Raw genomic sequence first — 21,450 nt, 5'->3', positions numbered from 1 at the left:
CTCTCACTAGTCTAATACATGGATTTCTAGTGTTTACTGCATCTGTTCTCAATACATGATATGTTACAAAGTATGTTATTCAGTCTGAGTCAGTCACTGTCCTTGGGAAAGTACACTTTACTAGGGTGGCTACAGGAAATTATTGTCTCGACTAGTGAAATCTACGTCTTTATTGTGACAGAGAATAAATAGGAGTTGGGGTTAAATGTTAAAATAGCAACGTTACAAAAAGATGGATGACAAGCCCTAAATTAAAGAAAACATGGAATTCTTACAATCTAAGTATTTAAATTTTAAAATGTAACCAACCCAAGGTCACAAGCGCAACTGCACAGAAAAGGTAACATTCCCTATCCATCTAAGAAATGCTCGCTCTACCATGCAAGTGAACACAGACTACAGAGCAGGTTGTGCTGCGTAAACATGAATACCCTACACCCCAATCTCGATGGGGAGGGAGCCTTTATTAGTATGCACAAACCCCTGGCTCCGTTGTCTTTGAAGGGTTTTACTATGTGCATACAGAGGTTTCAATAGCGCTTAGTGTTATGGTTGGGGATGAGGAAGGGGGACGGAAACTCCTGGGATTCTGTGCAACTCACATAGTCTAGGTGTGCCTAAAATAATAATCATGATAATAATAATGTATCTAAGTTGTGTAACGTAACCTGGTGCTCATATAAAGCGCTCCAGGACCCTCAGGTTAACTTCACTGAATTAAAACTACAAAAAAGGTCACACAGGCACCTAGCTCAGCTCATTCTTAGCCGGGCCGGAGGGTGTTGTTACGGTAACAAAGACCCTCCGGCCTATTAGCCAGCATGGTTTCAGTGTCGTCCTGTTATGGGCGGGTCCTTTCAGGTCTCCTCCGGGACCCTGTGAAGGAAGGCGACTCCGACGTCTCTTTGCGTCTCACGCTCGGGGATGCCCCCTCGACAGCAGGCTGATGAGGTTGTGGCTGTAAAAGAAAGAATTCAACAACAAAAAAAGTGAAAGGGCGGTGACTTAGATTCCTTTTCCTGCCTCCCGGGAAGCCGAGGGGCTCAATGCGAGGTTTTACGACTTAACTGTCCCGAGAACTAGCCCCTCCCACTGACGTCATCTGCATCTGAAGTTGGTGTTTGGAGTTGAAGTTGGCTCTGAGGAGCAGGAAGCGCGAGCCTGCTAGAGCAGCACAGGAGGGGGCGCGCGCAGTGTGAGACCGAGGGGCGTGGCCCGTGTAGCGAGTGACCGGTGCAGAGAGGCGAGAGGGAGCCGCGTGCTGACAGGCCAGCGCGTGCACAGTGTGAGGGCGCGCGACCAAGGGCTACGCGGCGCGGGAGCAAGGCACGGGCCGGGAGCTGACAGGGTACCCTCAAGGGAGCGCGCGGAGAGTGACCACTGGCCGGCAGGCTGCGCGCTGGGCAGGAGGTTGGAATCCTGGACTGACAGGAGGATCCTCCTCGATCCGGCAGGGCAGAGCTTCTCACAGAGAGCGAGTCCCTGCTGACACTTTCTTGGTTCTAAAACGGCCTCCTGCTTCTCTCCTCACTGTCCCGGACAGCTCCATCACTGCCTACCCGGAACTGAGCTAGAGACCCCTCTGCACGCCGCGACTCTTCAACTTCGAGGGACACTCCTTAAGGACTTATTTCCACTCCGCGCCCCCTCGAAGGAACTCTAGCCGTCAAAGCCCCTTCTAGCCCTCGTTCAATTCGCCCATCTTGCCCCACCTTCCAACAGTTCTATACCGGCCCCCCAAATCTCTTCCCGTGTCACAGCGGGGCCACCCCTCCCGATTTCATCCTCTGAATGTCCCGTGGCTGCTCCCACAATTTTTACTCCCTTAATTTTCCCTTCCAGCAGCAGCTTCGAGTGGTGTCTGCGACCCCGCAGCTGCACTTCCAAGAACCGCTTCCGAGAAGCTGCCCTTCCGAGAATTGCTCCCACATAGCAACTGCTTCGTCAAACTGACAACTTTCACCCAACGCATTTGGCCACAACCAGAACTGTCCATCATAGCCCCACAGTGCCAATATTAGTTATCCGCTCCCAAACTTTGAGTAAGATGCCTATCTTGCCTTTCCAAGAACTGACCCTATAACTACTGTTTCAAACCAACTGCCGCTTCTTAACTGGATCATCAGAGGTCGAATACACCATCGGAATTCCCCCAGCCTTCTCACATTTTTGCCGATCCTCATTACACCTTACTATTTTTGGGGATAAGATGTCAATACTGCCTTTTACCCCCCCTATAGTGAAGAGGCTCCTTGGTTGGAAGAAGGGTGGGGGAGGCGAGCAGGGAGTACCAGGGGGGCAGGAGGACAAGTGGAGTGAGAAGGCAGTAAAGAGCCTGGTGAAGAAACTGAAGAAATCCGGTCAGCTCGAAGAACTGGAGAGGGCAATTACCAGTCAGAGTCCAAGCACCAAGTGCATCACCATCCCGAGGTAAGGAGTAGGGCATCAGCAGTGGCACTGAGTGCATCATCGTCTTTGGGCCCAGCAGGGCCTTAAAGGCAGCATCATCAATCTCTGATAAATATCCCGAATGGGAGGGGTCTGTCGCCAGTACAACCACGGGAACCAAGATCATCACCATCCTTCATCAGCCAGATCATACTTGCCCCAGTTATAGGGCCCATGGGTACATAATGCAGGGTACACCGAGACACATTGAAAACTGGGGGTTCCCCTGACACGGATGGGAAATGGGGATCAGCCACCTAATGGAGACTGGTGGGCCTTGGTCCTGGAGGGTACAACAAACCACAGTAGAAACTAGCACGCTCGGGGTCTGGGGTCTTTTATAACTTTCCACGAGGTGCACGTATTGTTCTTTCCAAAATGACGTTAACACAATTGGTGCAAACGCTACATAGCATACGCCTTTTCCACACAAATAAAACACTTGCTAATTGTTTTAATATATGTATGTGGCGTTTCCGGTATATGAGTTCGAAAATCACTTTTTGGTAAGGTTTTGATAAATTTAAGTTTTTACATATTTTGGTTTCCACAAACTAAAACACGGTTTGTATATTGAAGTACTTTATTCATTCTCGCGCTTGTTACCTCGACTTCATGCTGCGAACAGAAGTAGACCACACTGTCTTGTTGCACTGTGTGTTTGTCTTTTAATCCGATTTGAAACCCGATGTTTTATTTTGCAGTGCAACCTGCATGCACATATGGCCACAAGCATCCACGATTTAGCTTCGAGTATTGCAGAAATAATGAATTCGTCCTTTTATATTTCGCAAAGCTGAGTGTGAATTGAATGTTCTTTTATGCGGGATATCATTTATTCACCGCTATCCCTCTGTTTTTTAGTATAAACTTTTAGTAATTTGAGTATATCCACTGTGTAAATGTAGTGGAGTATTTTTTTCGTGCGTAAGGATGATAGGTTTTGTGGCATTTTCATTGAATTTTAAGCCTGAACGAAAAGAAAAAAACAACGATTGCATTCCTTCTTTATCAAAGAAAGGCCAAGGTTAATGTAAAACAGTCAGCGCTCCAGACTCCACTGCCTTCTGGAAAGCCAGAGCGATTAATGGGTCCTCAGTGACACAAAGCAGCATCTGTTGCCCCAGACAGGGATGCCAAGTGGGCCACAGCCACCACCAGTTCGCCTTTCCCCGACTTACTAAACATTAGTACTATGGCGAGCGGTGACAACTGATGCGTGATGTCTGTTAAAGGTTGCAAGCCATCGAGCTCCTACATCTAGCTAAATATTTAGTGCTAGTAAAGAATTTAAAACAAGAACATAAGTGACTGTGTGCTGTGCACCAACTTCATACTTCTGTGTTTGGGGGCCTTGTTTTTCAATTCTGGTAGTGTTTTCGTATTTATTAGGTGTATTTGTAAACAGTGTAATACAGTTGGGAGTCGCCTTAGCGCCGGCTCCCAGATGGATCAGCTGCTTGTCTGCGCAGCTCTAGCTAGCTGTTTTTGTTTTTTGTTTTATTGTCAACTTTTAGTACAAGAATGATAAATAATTCTTTGCCATGTTTGACCTCGAAATAAATATGCATGGTGATTGATAAAGACCCATTCAGAAGTTTGCCAATGCTTTATCACTGAGGTTGAAAACATAATTTATTTTATGAATGCATTAGATGATCCTTGTAAATTTAGTATTGCAAAACTATGTTTTTGATAACCAACTTTATTGATTTCAAAAGCCTATGTAAAATAGCAGTGAGCGCAGCCATTTTTGTCCCCAGTCTTCTCATCCCACTTCAACTTTAATACAGAAATGCATTCGGGCAACATATGTGTAACCCCTTAATCCGTAGTGATCCAGCAATTCCCCCAAATTCGTTAGGGCAATATATTTGTACCTTTTGATTCTGTTTCTGTGGAATCCTCTAATAGCTATCCAGTCTGATGAAGGCAATCTGGAGGTGATAGGATACTATTCATATGTAGCCTCGTAAGGGGGGCAAAGTGGCCAAGTAGTCCAACCAATTGCCTTGGTAGCAATGTATAGGATAATTGTGTGTATTAGTGCCCTTTCTTCTTAGCTTGTCTCTGTGGGCTGGCAGATCATCTGTAGAAGAGTGTCATTATGATGCCACAAGTTTAAAAGGTTACAACAGTGAGCCACATCTCATGGTTGAGGTAGAGAATTTTGAATTCATTGGTAGCCAGGGGAGATGCATTCGTGCCACTATGATGTTAGCTTGCCATGTCACACTGAATATCAGTCCAGTAGCATGGTGCTGCTCTACTTGTCCTTCTAGATGCCATGACAGTAATCTCAGCAGGGCGTAACCACTGCAAAGACTAGTGAGATTTTCTAGGAGGTGGAGAAAAAGCAGGGTGAGGCCAGTTTAATAACATTATTTATTCTGGGTAGGGCGGAGAGGTCCCTGTCAGAAGCATGCACTCAAATTTAGTGCTCAGTGTGCAAAGGCTCAATGATGTAGGCCTGGCTGCCGGAAGGCAGAGTGCTTTACAGAACTGAAAAACAGAATCTTAGTCTCGTCCCCATTCAAATGTAACATTAGGTAGAACAGTGGTCTTGAACTATTAAGTTGTTGTTAATTGTAGAGAATATCTTTGGTACTGTTCCCAAAGTTCAGACAGACTGGGGTTCATCTTATCAGAGGCAGACTGCAGTTCACCTTCTCAACGAATGAGTTGAAGTGTGGCCTTTCTTCTGTTGGGACAGGTTCTATATGAATAGCGGGCAGGGGTTTGCAGACGTTCATACCATAGGTGGCCCATATTTTATATGGTTTGTGTACTTTTGAGAACCTTGCACATATTTGAAGTTGGAAACATTCAAGACACAGTAGATAAAATTCAGATGATCTGAGCTCTAGTAAGGACAATTTTCAGGGACACAATGTTGCTCGAGATGGCACAATTAGGCAAGCAATAGCCTATTTTTGAATAAAAGGAAATGGACTGGGGACTTCAAAGTTATTTATTAACCCTTCATTCTTCCACATATTTTCAGATCAATAATACATTTGATTGCTGCCAACTCTTTCTAGCAGCTAATTGGAAGTGTGTACTAAGAAACCCTTTATGATTTGCTTCACGTATGTAAGGCAGAAGTAGCAACCACCTGCCTCCTTCTGTTTTAACATCTGGTGTGGTATTTACATAGTGCCTGGATTAAGCTAATTTTACACATAAAGGTAATGAGGGATATAAAACATGTCATTGTGTTACTGCCTGCCGCGAAGAAAGACCTTGTTTCCCATTTCTGTGTAGTACGTGAAAGCAAAGGGCGCGGCTGTTATGATGATTTGTGTTTAAATCTATTCAGTTTAGTCCTTTTATAAAAAATGGGTGCCTCTTCTGAGAAATCAGTGTGCATTCCATATTATAGTATTGGAATGTTTTGGTGTGAGTTTGGTTGTGGAATTTTATCTTTAGCCCCTATATTAAGCGGTTTTAAGAATGTAAGAGCCTCCGAAACCTGAGTGCTGGACAAGATTGTTAGTTCCCAACCTGTGTGTTTATCACTTCAGATTCAGCCACCCACTTATCTCTAATAAAAATCACTGTTTGTGCCCCCTAAACGCACCACAAACGGCTCTGTGCACTCTACAGAACCTATATCTACTGAGCGTATAACTAGAGGCAGTGCAGGTGTGCTGGAAAAATTTCACATTTTTGTGAAAAAATGAGTACATTCAGCTGAAGCAGTGGTGGAAACTGCCCATAAGGTAGATTTATCCGGAAGGCACAATGATGGTGACTACCAACCAGGAGAAAAATGTTCCTGTCCGTAGTCTTCTGAAAGACAGATGAATAGAGAGTTCTTTCTCTTAAGGTGAACCAAGTAAAGAAGATCATAAACAAGAAGTGCCCTATTTTGACGAGTATGGGCAAGACCCTAGACCGGCATTTATTTGCTTTCAAAAGAACCAAGAACACACACGTTCAAGGTACACAGCATCCAACAATAACCCTACGAAGGTAGCTAGCGAGAATCTACCTCCGGTGTGTGGCCCCGATCCTTGTGGGCATTGCAGTATATGCTCCTTATCCCTAAACACAACATCAGTGGAATTAGGAGAAACAGGGACTTGGCATCTCTATAAACACACAAACTGCCACTCAAATTGTGTATATTTGATTAAGTGTCCGTGCAACCTCCTGTATGTAGGAATGACCACAAGAATGATTAAAACGCGCATCAATGAGCATCACAGCACAAGCAGATGTCACAGCACTACCACCAAACTCTTTGACTACTTTGTAGAACAGCAGCATTCTCCTAATGGTCTCAGACAGATGATCCTAGAAATGGTGAAGGACTCCAATATGGTATCATAAAAACTGTTTGAGAAAGAACAGAGGTGGGTCTTTAGGTTATGGACCCATATCCATGGGTTAAATGATAAGATATTCAGAATTCTAAAACGGGGAGTAGGAACGATGACCTCCTTCCCTGAAATTTAACACCGTATAGAGGACAAACTGAATTACCTTAATTAGATACTATGACAATAATTGCATCCTACGAACTGATTAGGAAGCATGTGATTGAGTTCACTGCACCCCGGTTATTATTTATATTTTTAGTGTAATTTCCTTTGTGTATGTTAAGGCACAATTTACAACAATTATATCACAAGATTTATAGATGCATTCCCTTATCCTAGATACAGATTTTGCCATACCAATAGGCTGAGGGAAGATATATTCTAAGATGGCTTCAATTTTCCTCCTGAAAATCTACCTATCCTGAGTCCTTTTTCAGTTTCCCTCCCCGATGGGAACACTCTCTAAGATGGCCGCCACCTTTTAGTTCACCTTTCTTTTTAGTCCTTTTTTGTGTCATCTATTTCCTAGTGCCCGCGTACATGGGGGATAAATGCCGGCACTTCCCAGCTCCAAATCGTTCTGGGGAGCTGGGACGACCGAGTAGGTCAGACTGACCATGACATTCTTCAGTTAAGTGAATAACATATTTGGTTTTCTTGCATAAGGTCAAGTTCTGGATGATGGTAGTATAGCGCTGCCCAGGGCAGCAACCAATACAATTTACACTTAGGTACTCTGTTATGAATTGACACTTTAGTAGTTCATGTAATGTATACATTTTTAGATGTTATAAATTCAGTACAACATAGGCATACCTATCAGAGGACCGCTAAGTAATTATTTCTCATGTATTTCACAACCACGGTTATCAAATTGTCTTGATAGAAGAGCGGCCAGCAACCATGTAATCCTCAAGGGGCCCATGTACCTGACCTAGGAGAGTAAGAATAACTTGTTGGGGGATGCTCCTCCTGTGCTTCAGCACAAGCACATGGTCACTTTACCCCACGTCATGCATGAGGGTGGCTTGTTTTTCACATCCACTTGAAATGCATGTTTTTTGAGGTTGAAAAATGTGGTCACTACTATGTGCCCATTGAGTGTTTTTAACTTATCTCGTTTTATGTTGTTTGATTAGGTCTCACATTCAAAAGTTTATGACTCCAGTGTAAGATTTCAGTAATTTCTTACATAGGCAATACGAGTAGAGTTTTTTTTTTTTACTCTCTTAGTGAGGGTTAGTCACAACAACAGGTCCTGAAGAATCGCCACCTGATCCATGTGAGGTGAGAAACATGTTTACCATGACTAGCAGTTCTGTAGTGTAGGGAATACCCACACACAGTTCCATAATATCTAAATGTCTAATTAGTGTGGTAGACCTACATTTAGTTGTTGTAGGGAACCATATCGTTGTTTTCTTTACTTCCCCTTTTGTTTTTAACCTGGCAGGAGTGCCAGGTTATATTAAAGATAGTTTTCTTGGCCACCTTTAGCCAGTTTTAGAAGTTTTCCTAGCCCCTCTCACATCCACTCACTACTGGCATTCTTTCTAAACAAGATCTCCGGGAAAGAGCCCTCTAGTAGGGCCCGTCAGGCATTGCAGTGCCAGCCTGACGAGGAGCATGGCCCGATGATGAAGCATGTCAGCCAGTGGTGAGTAAGGGCTATTGTTCCTGTAAGACTAATGCATGTGGTGACTGAAAAGGCCCCGTACCCTAATTGGTGGAATGGAGTCCGTTCTTTTGGAACAGTGCATCTTATTTCAGTTATATTATCTCTCATATTTTGACAGCTTTCTTTTTGCCTGGAAATTCTAAAACATGTTAAAAAAATTAGCAAAAGAGCCAAAATCTGTAGTAAAGTAAGAAAGCTGCAATTTCCATACCACAGTCTGTGTTGTAGATTTGGACCACTGTCCATACACATAGGGCCTTATTATGCCTTTCGTGGATGGAAAAGCCTGTCCGCCGAAGTCCTGAAGGGTAGGTTACTGCCTGTTGGGCAGCCTTCCTGCCGGGCCCATTACGAGTTTACCACTGGGTCAACGAGCGGAAACACAGTTTCTGCCCGCTGGCCCAGCGGGAAGCGGCCTACATCATTGTCTCCGGGTCATAATAGAGCCGGCAACAATGCTGTAGTGCGTAGGCTGGCCAGGGGGGCCTGCACTGCCCATGTCAAGTGCATGGGCAGTGCAGGGGCCCTGCTGGGGCACCCTGCACCCTGTCTCCGTCAGCCTTTTCATGGCAGGGTTACCGCCATGAAACCGCTGGCGAAGAAGGGGGTTGTAATCCCTAGGGCGGCGCTGCTTGCAGATTAGGACCGCCAGCACTGCCACACTGTTGTGCTGCCGGTCCATATGCGGCGCTACCGCCGCAGTCCTAATGTGGCGGTTGGATTGCCATATTGGCGGCGGTCCAACCGCCACCGCGACCCTGGTGGTCATTGAACTGCCAGGGTCTTAATGAGGCCCATCGCATTTCAAAAAGCCACATTGCCCAACCCACCAATGAGGCTCCAACTTAGAGAAACCCAAGACCACTGACCACATTACCTAATAGACGTCTATATGGGTTTTTAGAAAAGGGCATAGGTCTCAAAACCCTGATCGGATTCCAGATATAGGTAAAGTGTAATCTAGAATACAACAACATCTGTGACAGGTGCCTGGGCAACAAAGCCCTATAAATATCTGACATTGCATTTAATAAATGCTGTGCAATGTGGCATCCCTTTCAGAACTTTAAAATAACTGCCCTTTAAATGCCAGTTCCGAAGCTTATAATAATCTCATTGTTTGGCTTTGTGTATGTTTAAAGCCTTTCTGTACTGCTGTTGCCACAAAACAAGCATCCCATTTTAGCCATTTCTTTCAACTTTTTATAGATTTAAAAGTCTATTTCTGAGCTATGTGAAATGGTCATTGGAATTGTTTCAGAAAAGCTTGAATAATAAGATATCCATGACACTGACAGTAGTAACTCATTTTGTGGCTGTTCGAGAGGCCACCATTATTATAAGTATAAACCATTTCTTCCATGTGCAAGAAAGCATGATCCCAAGGCTTAAAGTAGGTGGTAGAGGTAGATGTATTAAACAAATCTGCTGGGCCAGATGATAATGTCCAGTTTTACCCAGGAAAGTAAGGCTTTTGTGGACATGGCTCCATTGGACTGAGTGTGCCTCATTAACCATAAAATCAGTCTCCACATCATGCTCGATACATTGTACTGACTTGTGGTGGTAGAAATGTGCTATTAGATTTAATGGGAAGTGATTAACAACTGGTTGGTCCCATTTCTGTGTGGAGACTTAGAAATATCTATTTTCTGTAGACGTCTACTGATGCACAGGCATGTGGTGGTTGAAAATCAAGTAGCTGATGAAAACGGATGTGCCTGGTTGGCACAAATGGCTTGGCATCTGGAGTTTGTTGTGTTATGCTTTCTGAATAAATATCGAGTACAGACAGATGGTGTGTTTTAGTGGGAGTTTTTGAAAGAGAGCTAAAACCATTGGCCAAGAATAGATTAAGGACCTTGTTTATACTGGCAAGGTTGACATATCTGTCATGGGAGGACTTTTTCTGCGTATGCTGTTAACCCTGCAAATTAGAGGATCTGTACCAACCAAAATTCCATTCAAAGTTATCCCTCCGGAGGCAACCAAAGACCAAAAGGATTTAAGCCTTCAGTAAGAAACATTACAATGGTTTAGATAGTTGTTTCTATCATATAGGCTGTCACATAATTTGTCCTACAAAAAGGAACCACCAGATCGTACAGTCTCTCTGGACCAGTGGGATTTGTATATTCATGCATTCAGCAGCCTCAGCCATGGGAACACTGATCTGAACATACAAAGCTTCTTGCAGCACACATATGGGTGAAAAGAATCGTATTCATTTCCTCTCTTCTACCAACCTAAAAGCAGTTATTTCCTCCCACCCCAGCCTCACCTCTCTCCTTCCACTCTCACCTTCTGGTTTTTGGAACATAATGGAGCACAAGGCAGGTAGCTCACAATCATGCAGATCCCTGTCTTCATCCAACCCCACACCAGAAGGCTTACAACTGTTGCTGCAGTCTTCACAAGATAGGCTTGCAGCTTCGCAGCAAACGCCTTCCCAAATCGACTTACAGGCTGCAATTTGCACATTTGACGATTCGGGGTTTTCTATTGACTCTCTCTCCTCCAGGAGTGCTTGCCACTGACCATGCTATCATTCGTTTTTGACTGGTAACTCCTCGCATCATTGCTGATTATTTCTTTTTATATCCCAAAAATGATGTTCAGAAAAACTCAAAACACTTTATCAACTTGCTTATAGTGAGTTACATCGGGGGACATAAAGAGAGCTCATTGATTGCAGTATTAAGTCACAGTGTGATGATTGTTCAAGGAGTGCTGTCCAAACAGTGAACGTTTTGATCAGCCTCAAAATATTGTTGATGATGAAAAGCTGTTTGTATAGCAGAATACACTTGAAGCAATTATTTATTAAAATATTTGCATCACTTTTTATTTTTTTTGAGGTCGGTCTTTAAGATTCAGACCATAATACTGCCACTAAATGAAAATAATTCAGTATAAGAGAAACATAAATCAGTGGGCGTATTCTTCTGCTTATGTTAAAGTATGTGTACTGGTTTATTTAGTGAAATATAATTAATTATATTTACAACATAGATAAACAATTGTAGAGTTATCTAAAATTAATTTCATATTGATACACATAGTACAGTTGCAGCCAGATGCAGGTTTTGTTGAGGATCACATCAGTATGAGTGCACAAGCACAGAACTTATTAAATATTTTAGAGACAGTGACACAGTTTAGTGTAAAACACCACTCAGTCTGATTACGGAGACTCAAAATCGGGTGTACAAGAGTTATGCATAATTTTGAGAGACTGTTGTGGAGCCAAAGTCGATGTTTCCGTCTCTTAGGGGAGCAAATCCATTAGACCATCCTCAGGAGACGACCTATATATTTGGACCCTTAATGTAAGTGCTGTCAAGAAATGAATTGTAATGTTCCGCAAATGGAAGTTCTGAAACACCTGCTTCTAAATTGCCTAGGATGAGTGGTAGCAAGGAGAAATTGACTTACTGAAAAAGGGCAGAAGACAGCAGCGCACCTTCACAAAAAGCTGGCAGAATAAAAAGATCATCAGTGAATGTTTCATCTTTAGCACCAGGAGGCTCTGAAAGAGTGTGGGAAAGTCTTGACATCTAAAGGGCCATGGGCATTTTCTTTTCTGGACAAAAATTAAAAAAGTAAAACGAATCCACTGCGTCGATAGCTGGGTTGTATTTCGCCCATTGCTAGTAAAACTCTGAGTAGGGAATTCAAGAAGGGCTTTACACACTTCTCTGAAACTTACCCCTGAGATTCCCTTGGAGCTTGGAGAAGAAGAAACTTTGGTTGTCATGCTCTTGCAGAGCTGAAAGTGCGCTAGTGAATGGCATGGCAAGGCAAGGCAAGGCATTTCAGCAGAGGGATGGTCCTTCTTGTTTCTGCCCTGCTTTTGTGGGAACAAAGGGTTTCAGTTAATATTGAAGGGGAGGCTGTTGGTAGCTCTAATCAAAACTCAGACTGTACAAAATCTGTGTCTTAAATCTGTGGTGGATGATTTCCACTGTTAGTAGTAGCTCAAAGTTCTAAAGTATCCTAGGGTTTTTGCAAAGTGCGAATGGCAGTGCTTTCTACTTACGAGTCTTAAGAAGTAAGCCAGTTAATGAGCAAAATAGTGTTAGTGAAGAGGCTGTGGACGCGTTTGGGAAGTAAAGTTCTATATTTGATAACTTATTTTAAGACAAATGAACATAAGATCTTAAGAAAAGTAAAAGTGAGCTGGACAAGATGGCGAAGAGTTGTCAGGCAGAGTGAACTAGTGTGTTACGGGATTATAGCCACAGCGATTTCCCTCACCCCCCCCCCCCCCAATCAAATATATTTTGTTAATGCATCATCAAATGAAAGAAATGAGATGAAAGAATAGGGTCATTCATTATGACAAAGGAATAGTTTTTGTATCGCCCTATTGCGGTCTCCTGCACTAAATGAATATTGTGTCCTTCAGTTGGGGCCCTCAAGTTTGAACTACAAAGGCTGACAAGGTTTGGTTTCACTCTAACCATGTAATCCTTACAAATATTTTCAAATACTATTGACGTATTTTGGCATCCCTTAATTACAACAATGCCTGAGTAGTTTATTTAGCATTTTGCTTGCTTAATTTGTAAAGTGAATTAGATGTATTGCAGTCTAACATTGACAGAGAATAAAATGTCCTTCTTTGAAAACATAAGCTGCTGATTATCATCAGAGAGGTAGCTAGTGTTGATCATATGTCATAGTTTGGTGATAGTACTACGTTCCCAATTTATTTGACTATGTGCTTCTACGATGCAAATATGCATAGCAAAAGGAATGGCCACTGTAAAAACAGTGCTGATATTTCATTGAAGTATTCTATTAGTTTCATAATTTCTTCAGGGAATCAAGAACACAGAAGAAACAACTGCAAACTGACCCCAAAAATGCAAAACAGTTACGGATGATTATGACAGCTCCAGAATCACTCTGAGATGGACAAATGAAAGAAAGCTGGATACTGCACAAGGACTTTGAGTAATCACATTTGTATGAACACTACCTGCCTGCATGGTCCAGGGGATACCTAAGCTATAATTTGCTTGGTTTCTCCAGGTTGCGCAACAGGAATGGCAGTCAGACATAGTTTACTTTCATAGCATTCATCGCAAATCTAATTTAGATTTCCCGTAAGTGTGCCTCATGGGGCCAAAGCTCCTTCCTTTACAATGATATGAAGTTTATCAGTCAGAAACACTTTTCATTGTACTTTTGTTACAAGGATCATACATTAATTTTCTTAACTGCCATTTGTCCATAAGAAATTTACTTTTCACCTTAATTGCCACAGTTCTGTCATACTCATGCTCCCCGAGGTGCTTTAGAAGGGTGATTTACATTAAAGGGTTGAAGTAGGAGCAGAGTACAAGATGTGTTGTGGGTCGTGGAATGATGGTAAAGATTTGTGTACTTTAAAAACATAAAATATCCCAACATATACTTACTCTTAATATGGCAGATAACCTGTTTGGGAAATAATTTTTTAACTGGTGTGCTAATCCTGCAACCCGGAGCTCGGGCACCTATTTACCTTTCTCGTATTGTGTGGTCTAAGGAAATTTCTGTAACATTTGGACTCCTTTTGCTAACTAATTGATGATTGGAGGGCGTGAAGCAAGATAGTATCAGCAAGCCATGTAACCGCCACTGTAGCTCTAAAATCTTCCCATTTTTTACACAATGGTTATGCTAGTTTCAAAAGCTGCATATCTATTTCAAATCTGTTCAATTAGTATGGACAACAAAAGAATCACATTGTTTGTAGTTATTAACTGTAATGGGTAGTAAATGCAGGAAACAAAAATCAAATTAAGAAACTCATAGCACACACTATGGTCACATCAGGGATCCAATTTAAAATTGACTTTTTCATAAAATAAATATTGGCTTAATAATGTAAACCTGCCTATCATAACAAGCACAATTAACAAGGTTTAATGGACTAAGCAACCATTAATTTTCATTTCTTAATTTATTAGACACTTGTACTTCTGTTTGCGCTACATTGCCATTATTCTGCATGAAATACTTTCTGAAATAAGTAGAAGCAAGTAGTGCTTTAATTAAATTGAAATCGGATCTTATTCCCCAATCTTTGTTTTATATTGAGTGCAATTACATGTATTAGAATTGGATGTAACAGCGCACTGTGTTTTGCATGAAGCGCATAAGGGGCCCTAATTAATTTCTGTCCTGTGTGGGTGTATTGTAAAAAAAAAAAAAAAATACCCACTCTTCCTACACACCATCTGTCACCAACTATGGCATGCTTTGTGTAGGCTTGCTACCCTCCCTCCTCCAAGAAGGATGCAAAACATTTGCTAAATTTGGCTCCTATATTTACTGGCAATAAGGACCGTCACAGAATAATTGTTCTATCAGACAGCTTTACCAGACATTCTGATTTACATGTTTTTTAAACTCATTCTTTGAGCCGCTGAAATTAATCTTTGATATGCAGTTGGGTAAAAGATTAAAAAAACTCTGATAAGTTGATCATTGTAACATCATAGTATGCCAACTGAATAAGCATAAGTCAGAGCACACACATTTGTAGAAGAAACCCACTTTGTTTTAAAAAAAATAGGTTACAAGTACGAAGTGAGAACTCACCGCCAGCAGCAGCACCAACCTGTTCACCCAGCTTCCCTCCAATTATGTTTTGTTGCTCACACTTACACACTATGGTTCTGGCTGGTTGTCTTCACACAGCCAGATACTTGCCAAAATCCAAACAACTGCAGATGATGAAATGTTTCATTGTAGTAAGCCTCTCTGCCCTTCCCATCTTGGGGCTGCTGAATGTAAATTCAAACATGTTTTCCGTGGCTTCTCTATTTTGGCTGCCCATGGCCTCTGATTGCAGGTAATGCATTGACCATCAATCCAGCTTCAGAGGGACTGTCCAAATGTAAAAATAAATAAATGTATCTGATCACCAACATCAGGCATTTTCTTCTCGTAGTGGTTTATTCAGATCGGCGTTGGTTTCCTCAGTTTATATCTACAGTACTTATTGGGCACCTTTTGCTCTCTCTTTTTCTACTTACTAAGAGGTTCTTTTCAAAGAACTCTTGACCCAAGTGATGGAGAGGCTGATTACAAAATATGGTGCCTTGTTGAAAACGGTCAGCTTTTGAATTGGTATTTTAACTGTTTATACATGAGAGTGTTAGCGTTGTGTATTCAAAGTTAACGAATGTTTATGTAATTTTGAGGAAAGCTAGCTGTATTGATTTTTGGACACAATAACATGTACAAGCACTTGAAAATATTCACAGCACATTTAATGAATGTCATAGAGCATGCCAATTTGTGAGGCACCAGACCTGTCTTTTATTGATGTGTCCAGTAGTTTTGTATTTACTGTATCATGGGATGACGGATGATTTAAAGGTTCTTGACTCCCCCACCCTGCCTGATTATTCATTTTAATTTGTAATAATCTATTTTACGACCAACATCTTGCCTTTTTTTGCTTAGCTTAATCTTCATGAGGGGCATGTTAAAATGATGCACGACTTGGATGCTTTTGCATCTCTGCACTGCTTACTTTGCTAACTTTACATGCAGCATTTCTATTTTCACTTGCGACTTCTGCTTGCAGTAATGAAACACTATAATACTTGTGCTTTCATAGAGGTCAGTTATATAATGAACTCTTTCTCATTCTGGGCAAGCACTGCCATTACATAACTCAGTGAAGTAAGTTTTGGACTCAAATCTCCCGGATTCGCTTCTTCTAAAGAACATTTTTTCCCTAACCAATAAAATCAATTTTTCATAAACTTTACTGTAGGCAATTTTCAGATGCTAATTCTTTGCATTACTATTTGTATAGTGTCAGTACAGGATTAGTAGTAACAATCTAACGAAATCAAACCGTATGTGCTCCTGTATGCAGAGCTATTAAATGTTTCCCATTAAGTTAGTTGTATTACAGCGACCCTGCGTCGCAATAAAAAAACAGATTTATTCCCACCTCTGACCCACCATCATCTTGTGAGACATTAACCCCTCTTGGTATTTGAGCACTCAGTTAACAGCCTTTATGTCTGTGATGGTATGTATAGGTAGTATCCCTTTCCCGGCAACTACCAGACTTCCACAATAAGGTCCGCAGCCTTTCATCAGGGCTATTTGTGTTCCTTTTATAATATTTCAGTAGCCTCCTTCATAAGTGTTTGGTGCAAAGACCTTACTGTAATAACTACACATGGTGTCCTTCCCTCATTTTAACCACTAGAGCCAAGAAAAAGTCTGTTATGATGAGTGTGCCCAGTATGGATTCAGACTCTGCTTCAACAAACAAGTCGTCGTCATAAGCTTCTTGCTGGCCACGTAGTCTAGTTAAAGATTCTTGTCTCATGGCATTCTTTGACATATATCATAGGGCTGTTTGTGAATATTCTCCTTTGCCATCACCCACTGTTTCAGAAAATTTGTTTGCTTCTGCTTTTGTAATGAGTGCCATCATTTTAAGTGAAAAACATCTTAAATTGAAGCTACATCAGCAAAAGAGTATTTATTCTTACAGCTTGGCTTCAGTGTCCCTCCGAGAAATAGTAGCCATTCTCATTTCAACTGTTGGGGCTTGAAGCCATTTGCCTGCCACATATACATATTTTTCTTCCACAGATTAAATATAACTAGGATTTTGTAACAGATCTAGCATCGTGTTATTCAACACCATGATATGGATTTGATCAGGTTGTGAAGCAAAGCAATGACGTTGGTGCTACAGAATTTATGATTGCTCTTTGAGAAATAGCTAGGCTTCATCATCAACCAAAAACACAACACATCGCATGTGTGATCAAAAACTACATCACTTCAAATCAATCTTGATAGAAAACTCAATCCTACCATCTCATTATCAGTTTTCAGGATAGCAGAACATACACCTACTGTTAAATCTCAATAGTTGCAAGATTGTACTAGCACGCCTCACCAAATCCACAATTGCCTTTCTCATGGCCATCCTACATGCAGCAGCCAACTGGCTTTGGGCCCAAATAAGTTGTATTACATCACACCCAAAATACCTAAAAGACTTTCACTGACTTCCGTGGGACTAGAATAACTTCAAAATGACCCTCATAACACAAAAAAGGTCTAGTCTAAGGGTTAACATCCTACATAAAGGTCAACCTTTACACCACGGAATGTGAAAGAAATAATAGAATCAGCGCTGAATTATTATTGAAAATCCCAAAAGCCAAAAATGTAAGACTGTAAATCAGACCTTCGTATACCTAATTCCAAATGGTGGCATTGCGCCCTGGAACCACTTTTTTAACCATTATCTTTCATAATGAAATGCATCACTTAAAATAATATCTGCAAGTCTAATGGACTCCTTTTTTTAAAGTGTAGCCCTACCGTTTCCAAAACCTGATCTATAATATTACTGTTGTACATATTTATAAATGGCTCCCTTGCCCGTGTGGCTAGGAATACACTACAGAAATAAAGTACATGTAAGACTCCTGGTCATATGGTGTAGTCAGTGTGTGCCTCCTCCAATTGCCCTAATTTCAATAATTATAAGGAGCAAAGTAAGTTCGAAATTGCAGTCCATAGTTCTGCAAGATTTTTCCAGATAAGCACATCCTCTTTTACGGAAGCTGTTGAGGGCTCAACTATTTCTCTTCAGCTGTCTTTGAAAGGGAACTGGGTGTTGAACATGGGGAGTCTTCATCTGTTGGCTGTGCGTCTGAAAGGCTCACATTTTAAGCCCAGCTTTTCCTGCAGAAGCTTCCGCTTTAAGTGATCGCACTAAATGATTATATACCGTTTGCTTGTTAAACTTGTCATTTATTTAATTAGCAGTTTTATAGAGCAAAGATTTTCCATGTTAACAGTTTCCTACAGGGCGGAGATGACGTGATATAGTATCACCTAGAATATGAAATAATATAATAAAATGCAGCAACAAAGTGTATTGTGTCTCCTATTTTGTAACTTCCAGTTTCTGTAGCTAAAAGACACCGTTGCGTTTTTATTATTTGGAGTTAAAAATTATTCATGATGTGTTGTCTATAAGTTGAATTTCAAGTACATTTAAAATCAATCCATACTAATGCCTAAATAGATTAAACCATTCGTTCGGTTTTAGGGTTTCTTGTAGTCTGTAATTCCTGCACATGTGCATCCAGAAAGAAATCAAGGAGTTCACCGAGCCCAACATTCACTAAGTACAATTGTTTGAACTTGGAGAGGTCCATGCCAATAAGAAGAGGCACACCTATGAAATGTAAATACACAAACGTAATAAACGGCAATAAGCTAAACAAATACATAAACTTAAACCAATTACCCAATATGCTACCTGTACAACAACCTGTCTTCATAGAACTTGGACATCCCAGTGATGAACATCCCACGACCGCATGTGAGAGAGTTGAACGTATGCAGACATTGGCACATGACATGGCACAGACTAACATCTTGTGAAAGTCTGTGAGAAAAATGGGCATATGCAGACATGGGCACATGACATGGCACAGACATTGTCACATGACTAACATCCTGTGGCAGTCTGGGAGAGAAATGGGCATATGCAGAATAATGTGCCTTTTGATGGAGAAACGAAGTCATACACTTGTCTGCTAATGGCCTACTATAGTTATGTGCTTAACTGACCTTTCTGACATTTTTTTTTTTTTAAGATCTCTTTTATTGCTTTATAATTGCATGAAACGCATACAAAAACAAAATAACTTCCCATCTTTTTGTAACTCCCCTTCCCCCTCCCTCTCCCTTTTCGCACTTCCCATCAATTATACAGAGGTATTTATTCGGTTCACAAAAGAATCACTTATTTGGTCTTTTGTACGATCTTCAACAGGAATGTCTTGATCAATTATACATGATCTGATTCTGGTAAATCTGCCTCCGCATCAGAGTTAGAAGTGTCAGGTGTTCTAAAATTCTCCAGTATCATGTTCCAGTGCTGAGCATTGTCTCTAGTTCCTAGGCCCCTGAGTGTTTCCCTTAGTAATACTGTCCCTTCAGTTTCCGCCCACTTGAATAATGCATTTCTCCAACGATTTATCTGTGGTCCCTTCGGATCTTTCCAGTGTGAAGTTATTTCTCTCCTTGCAAGTATCAAAGCCAGGTCTATGAATCTGTTTGTGATTTTATGCTTGCTGGGGCGAGGGAAATCTCCCAAAACCGCCACCATGGCTGATCGGGATAATGTTCTGCCCGTGCAAGTGGAGAGTGCTTCAAATATCCCCATCCAGTAGTCCCCGATTAGTGGGCAACTCCAGAGCATGTGTAGCAACCCTGCTGCTAGTTCTGCACATCGGGGGCAGCTGGCATTTTCTACACCATAAATCTTTGATATCATATAGGGGGTTAAGTAAGCTCTGTGATAAACATATATGTTTATTAATTTAAACCTGGCATTTCTGGAAACTGTATATATGTGTGTGGTTATTCTGGTCCACTGTGTGTCATCTATTGTAACATCCAGTTCCCCCTGCCATTTGGTCTTAAGTTTATTTAAGGGAAGACATATGCTGGTTAGTAGAGATGTATATATCCCTGAAATCAACTTCCCTTGGTCTCCTATAGTGCATATTTGGTCACAGGTGTTATGTCTGGGGGGCTCTTCTAGTCCTGTACCCCATTGTCTACGAAGAGTCCTAGCAATTGCGTTAAATGTTAGGAACAGCCCTGGTGGTATCTGGAACCTTTCCTGCAGTTCTGCATAAGTGCACAGTTTCCCGTTATTATATAGAGTCCCTATGGTGTCGATCTGAAGTGCCATGAATTGGGTGATACCCCTTATTACATGATTTCCTGTGACGGTTCCTATACAGATCAGGGGGGCCTCTGGCGAGTACAGTGTTCTGGTGTGTGTTCGTTTTAGGTATTGTTCCCAGCAGTGACGTAATGCTTCCCATTCTATCGGAAGTGTTTTATTCTGTTTCTTGGGGTTTAGTAGAATGCCTAGAATTCTATCATGGGGGCAGTGGAGAGGGGTTATCAGTGCTTCCCCCACTGGGGGTGCTCTGATGAATCGCGCCAGCCATTGGAGTTGGCTCGCCCAATAGTATAATTCAAAGTCAGGAACAGCCAAACCACCCTCTGCTGTTGTTCTCTGGAGGGTGCGCAATGCTATCCTTTGTCTGTTGGTTCCCCATATAAATCCTGTAATCAAGGACGGAATTGTTTTAAATACCACCCTCGGTATAATGAGTGGGATGGTTGCAAAATAATATAACATTCTAGGTAACACTATCATCTTAATCAGTGCAACTCTCCCAGTAACCGCTAGCGGGAGTGTCTGCCAGAATATCATGCTGTTTTTGATACTCCTAATTGTGCTCTGAATGTTCCCTTCTAGTAAATCCTCAGCGGAGTGATAGACATTGACCCCTAAATATTTGAATGTGGACGGGGACCACGGAAGACCCCGATTGTCCATTGGTTCTTCGATACCCCTAGCAGCTGGAAAAATGGACGACTTCCCCCAGTTTATCCGGAGTCCAGATGCGGCTCCAAAGTTGTCTAACATTGTCATTGCTCCTGGTAGATCGGTCTCTGCGTTCCGGAGTAAGAGTAACATGTCATCCGCATAGAGAGCAATATGATGCGTCCAAGCATTGATTGTAATGCCTTCGTAGAACCTCTGGGACCTAGCTGATTGGGCGAGAGGTTCAACTGCCAATGCAAAAAGCAAAGGTGAAAGCGGGCATCCCTGTCTTGTACCTCTACCTATTGCAAAGGAAGGGGATATTGTACGGCCAGTGCGTACTCTCGCTGTGGGGTTTGTGTAGAGAAGCCTCGTCCATTTGACAAACCCTTCTCCTAGTCCTAGCTGCAGCATCACTCGTTCTAGGTAGTCCCATCGTAGGCTATCAAAAGCCTTCTCGACATCTATTGAGATGATTACTGCTCTATTTGCGTCAGGGGGTAGTGCATGAAGGAGTGAGATCAATCGACGGATATTTTGGGCAGTGCTTCTCTTTGGGATGAATCCCGATTGGTCCTGATGGATTAATGAGG

General features: G+C 41.9%; 1 protein-coding gene across 1 annotated transcript in view; it reads left to right on the top strand.

Annotated features, from left to right (window-relative positions):
* Nucleotides 1–1,129: 1,129 nt before the first annotated feature.
* Nucleotides 1,130–21,450, top strand: part of SMAD3 (SMAD family member 3) — a 419,114-nt gene continuing 398,793 nt past the window's right edge. The window contains exon 1 of the mRNA XM_069222869.1: nt 1,130–2,430. Coding sequence (XP_069078970.1) covers nt 2,210–2,430 — 221 coding nt within the window. The 5' untranslated portion in view covers nt 1,130–2,209. The remainder of the gene's footprint in view (nt 2,431–21,450) is intronic.

Source organism: Pleurodeles waltl, chromosome 3_1, assembly GCF_031143425.1.
Source record: "Pleurodeles waltl isolate 20211129_DDA chromosome 3_1, aPleWal1.hap1.20221129, whole genome shotgun sequence".
Taxonomy (NCBI): Eukaryota; Metazoa; Chordata; class Amphibia; order Caudata; family Salamandridae; genus Pleurodeles; species Pleurodeles waltl.
This window is presented reverse-complemented; position numbering and strand designations above follow the sequence as displayed.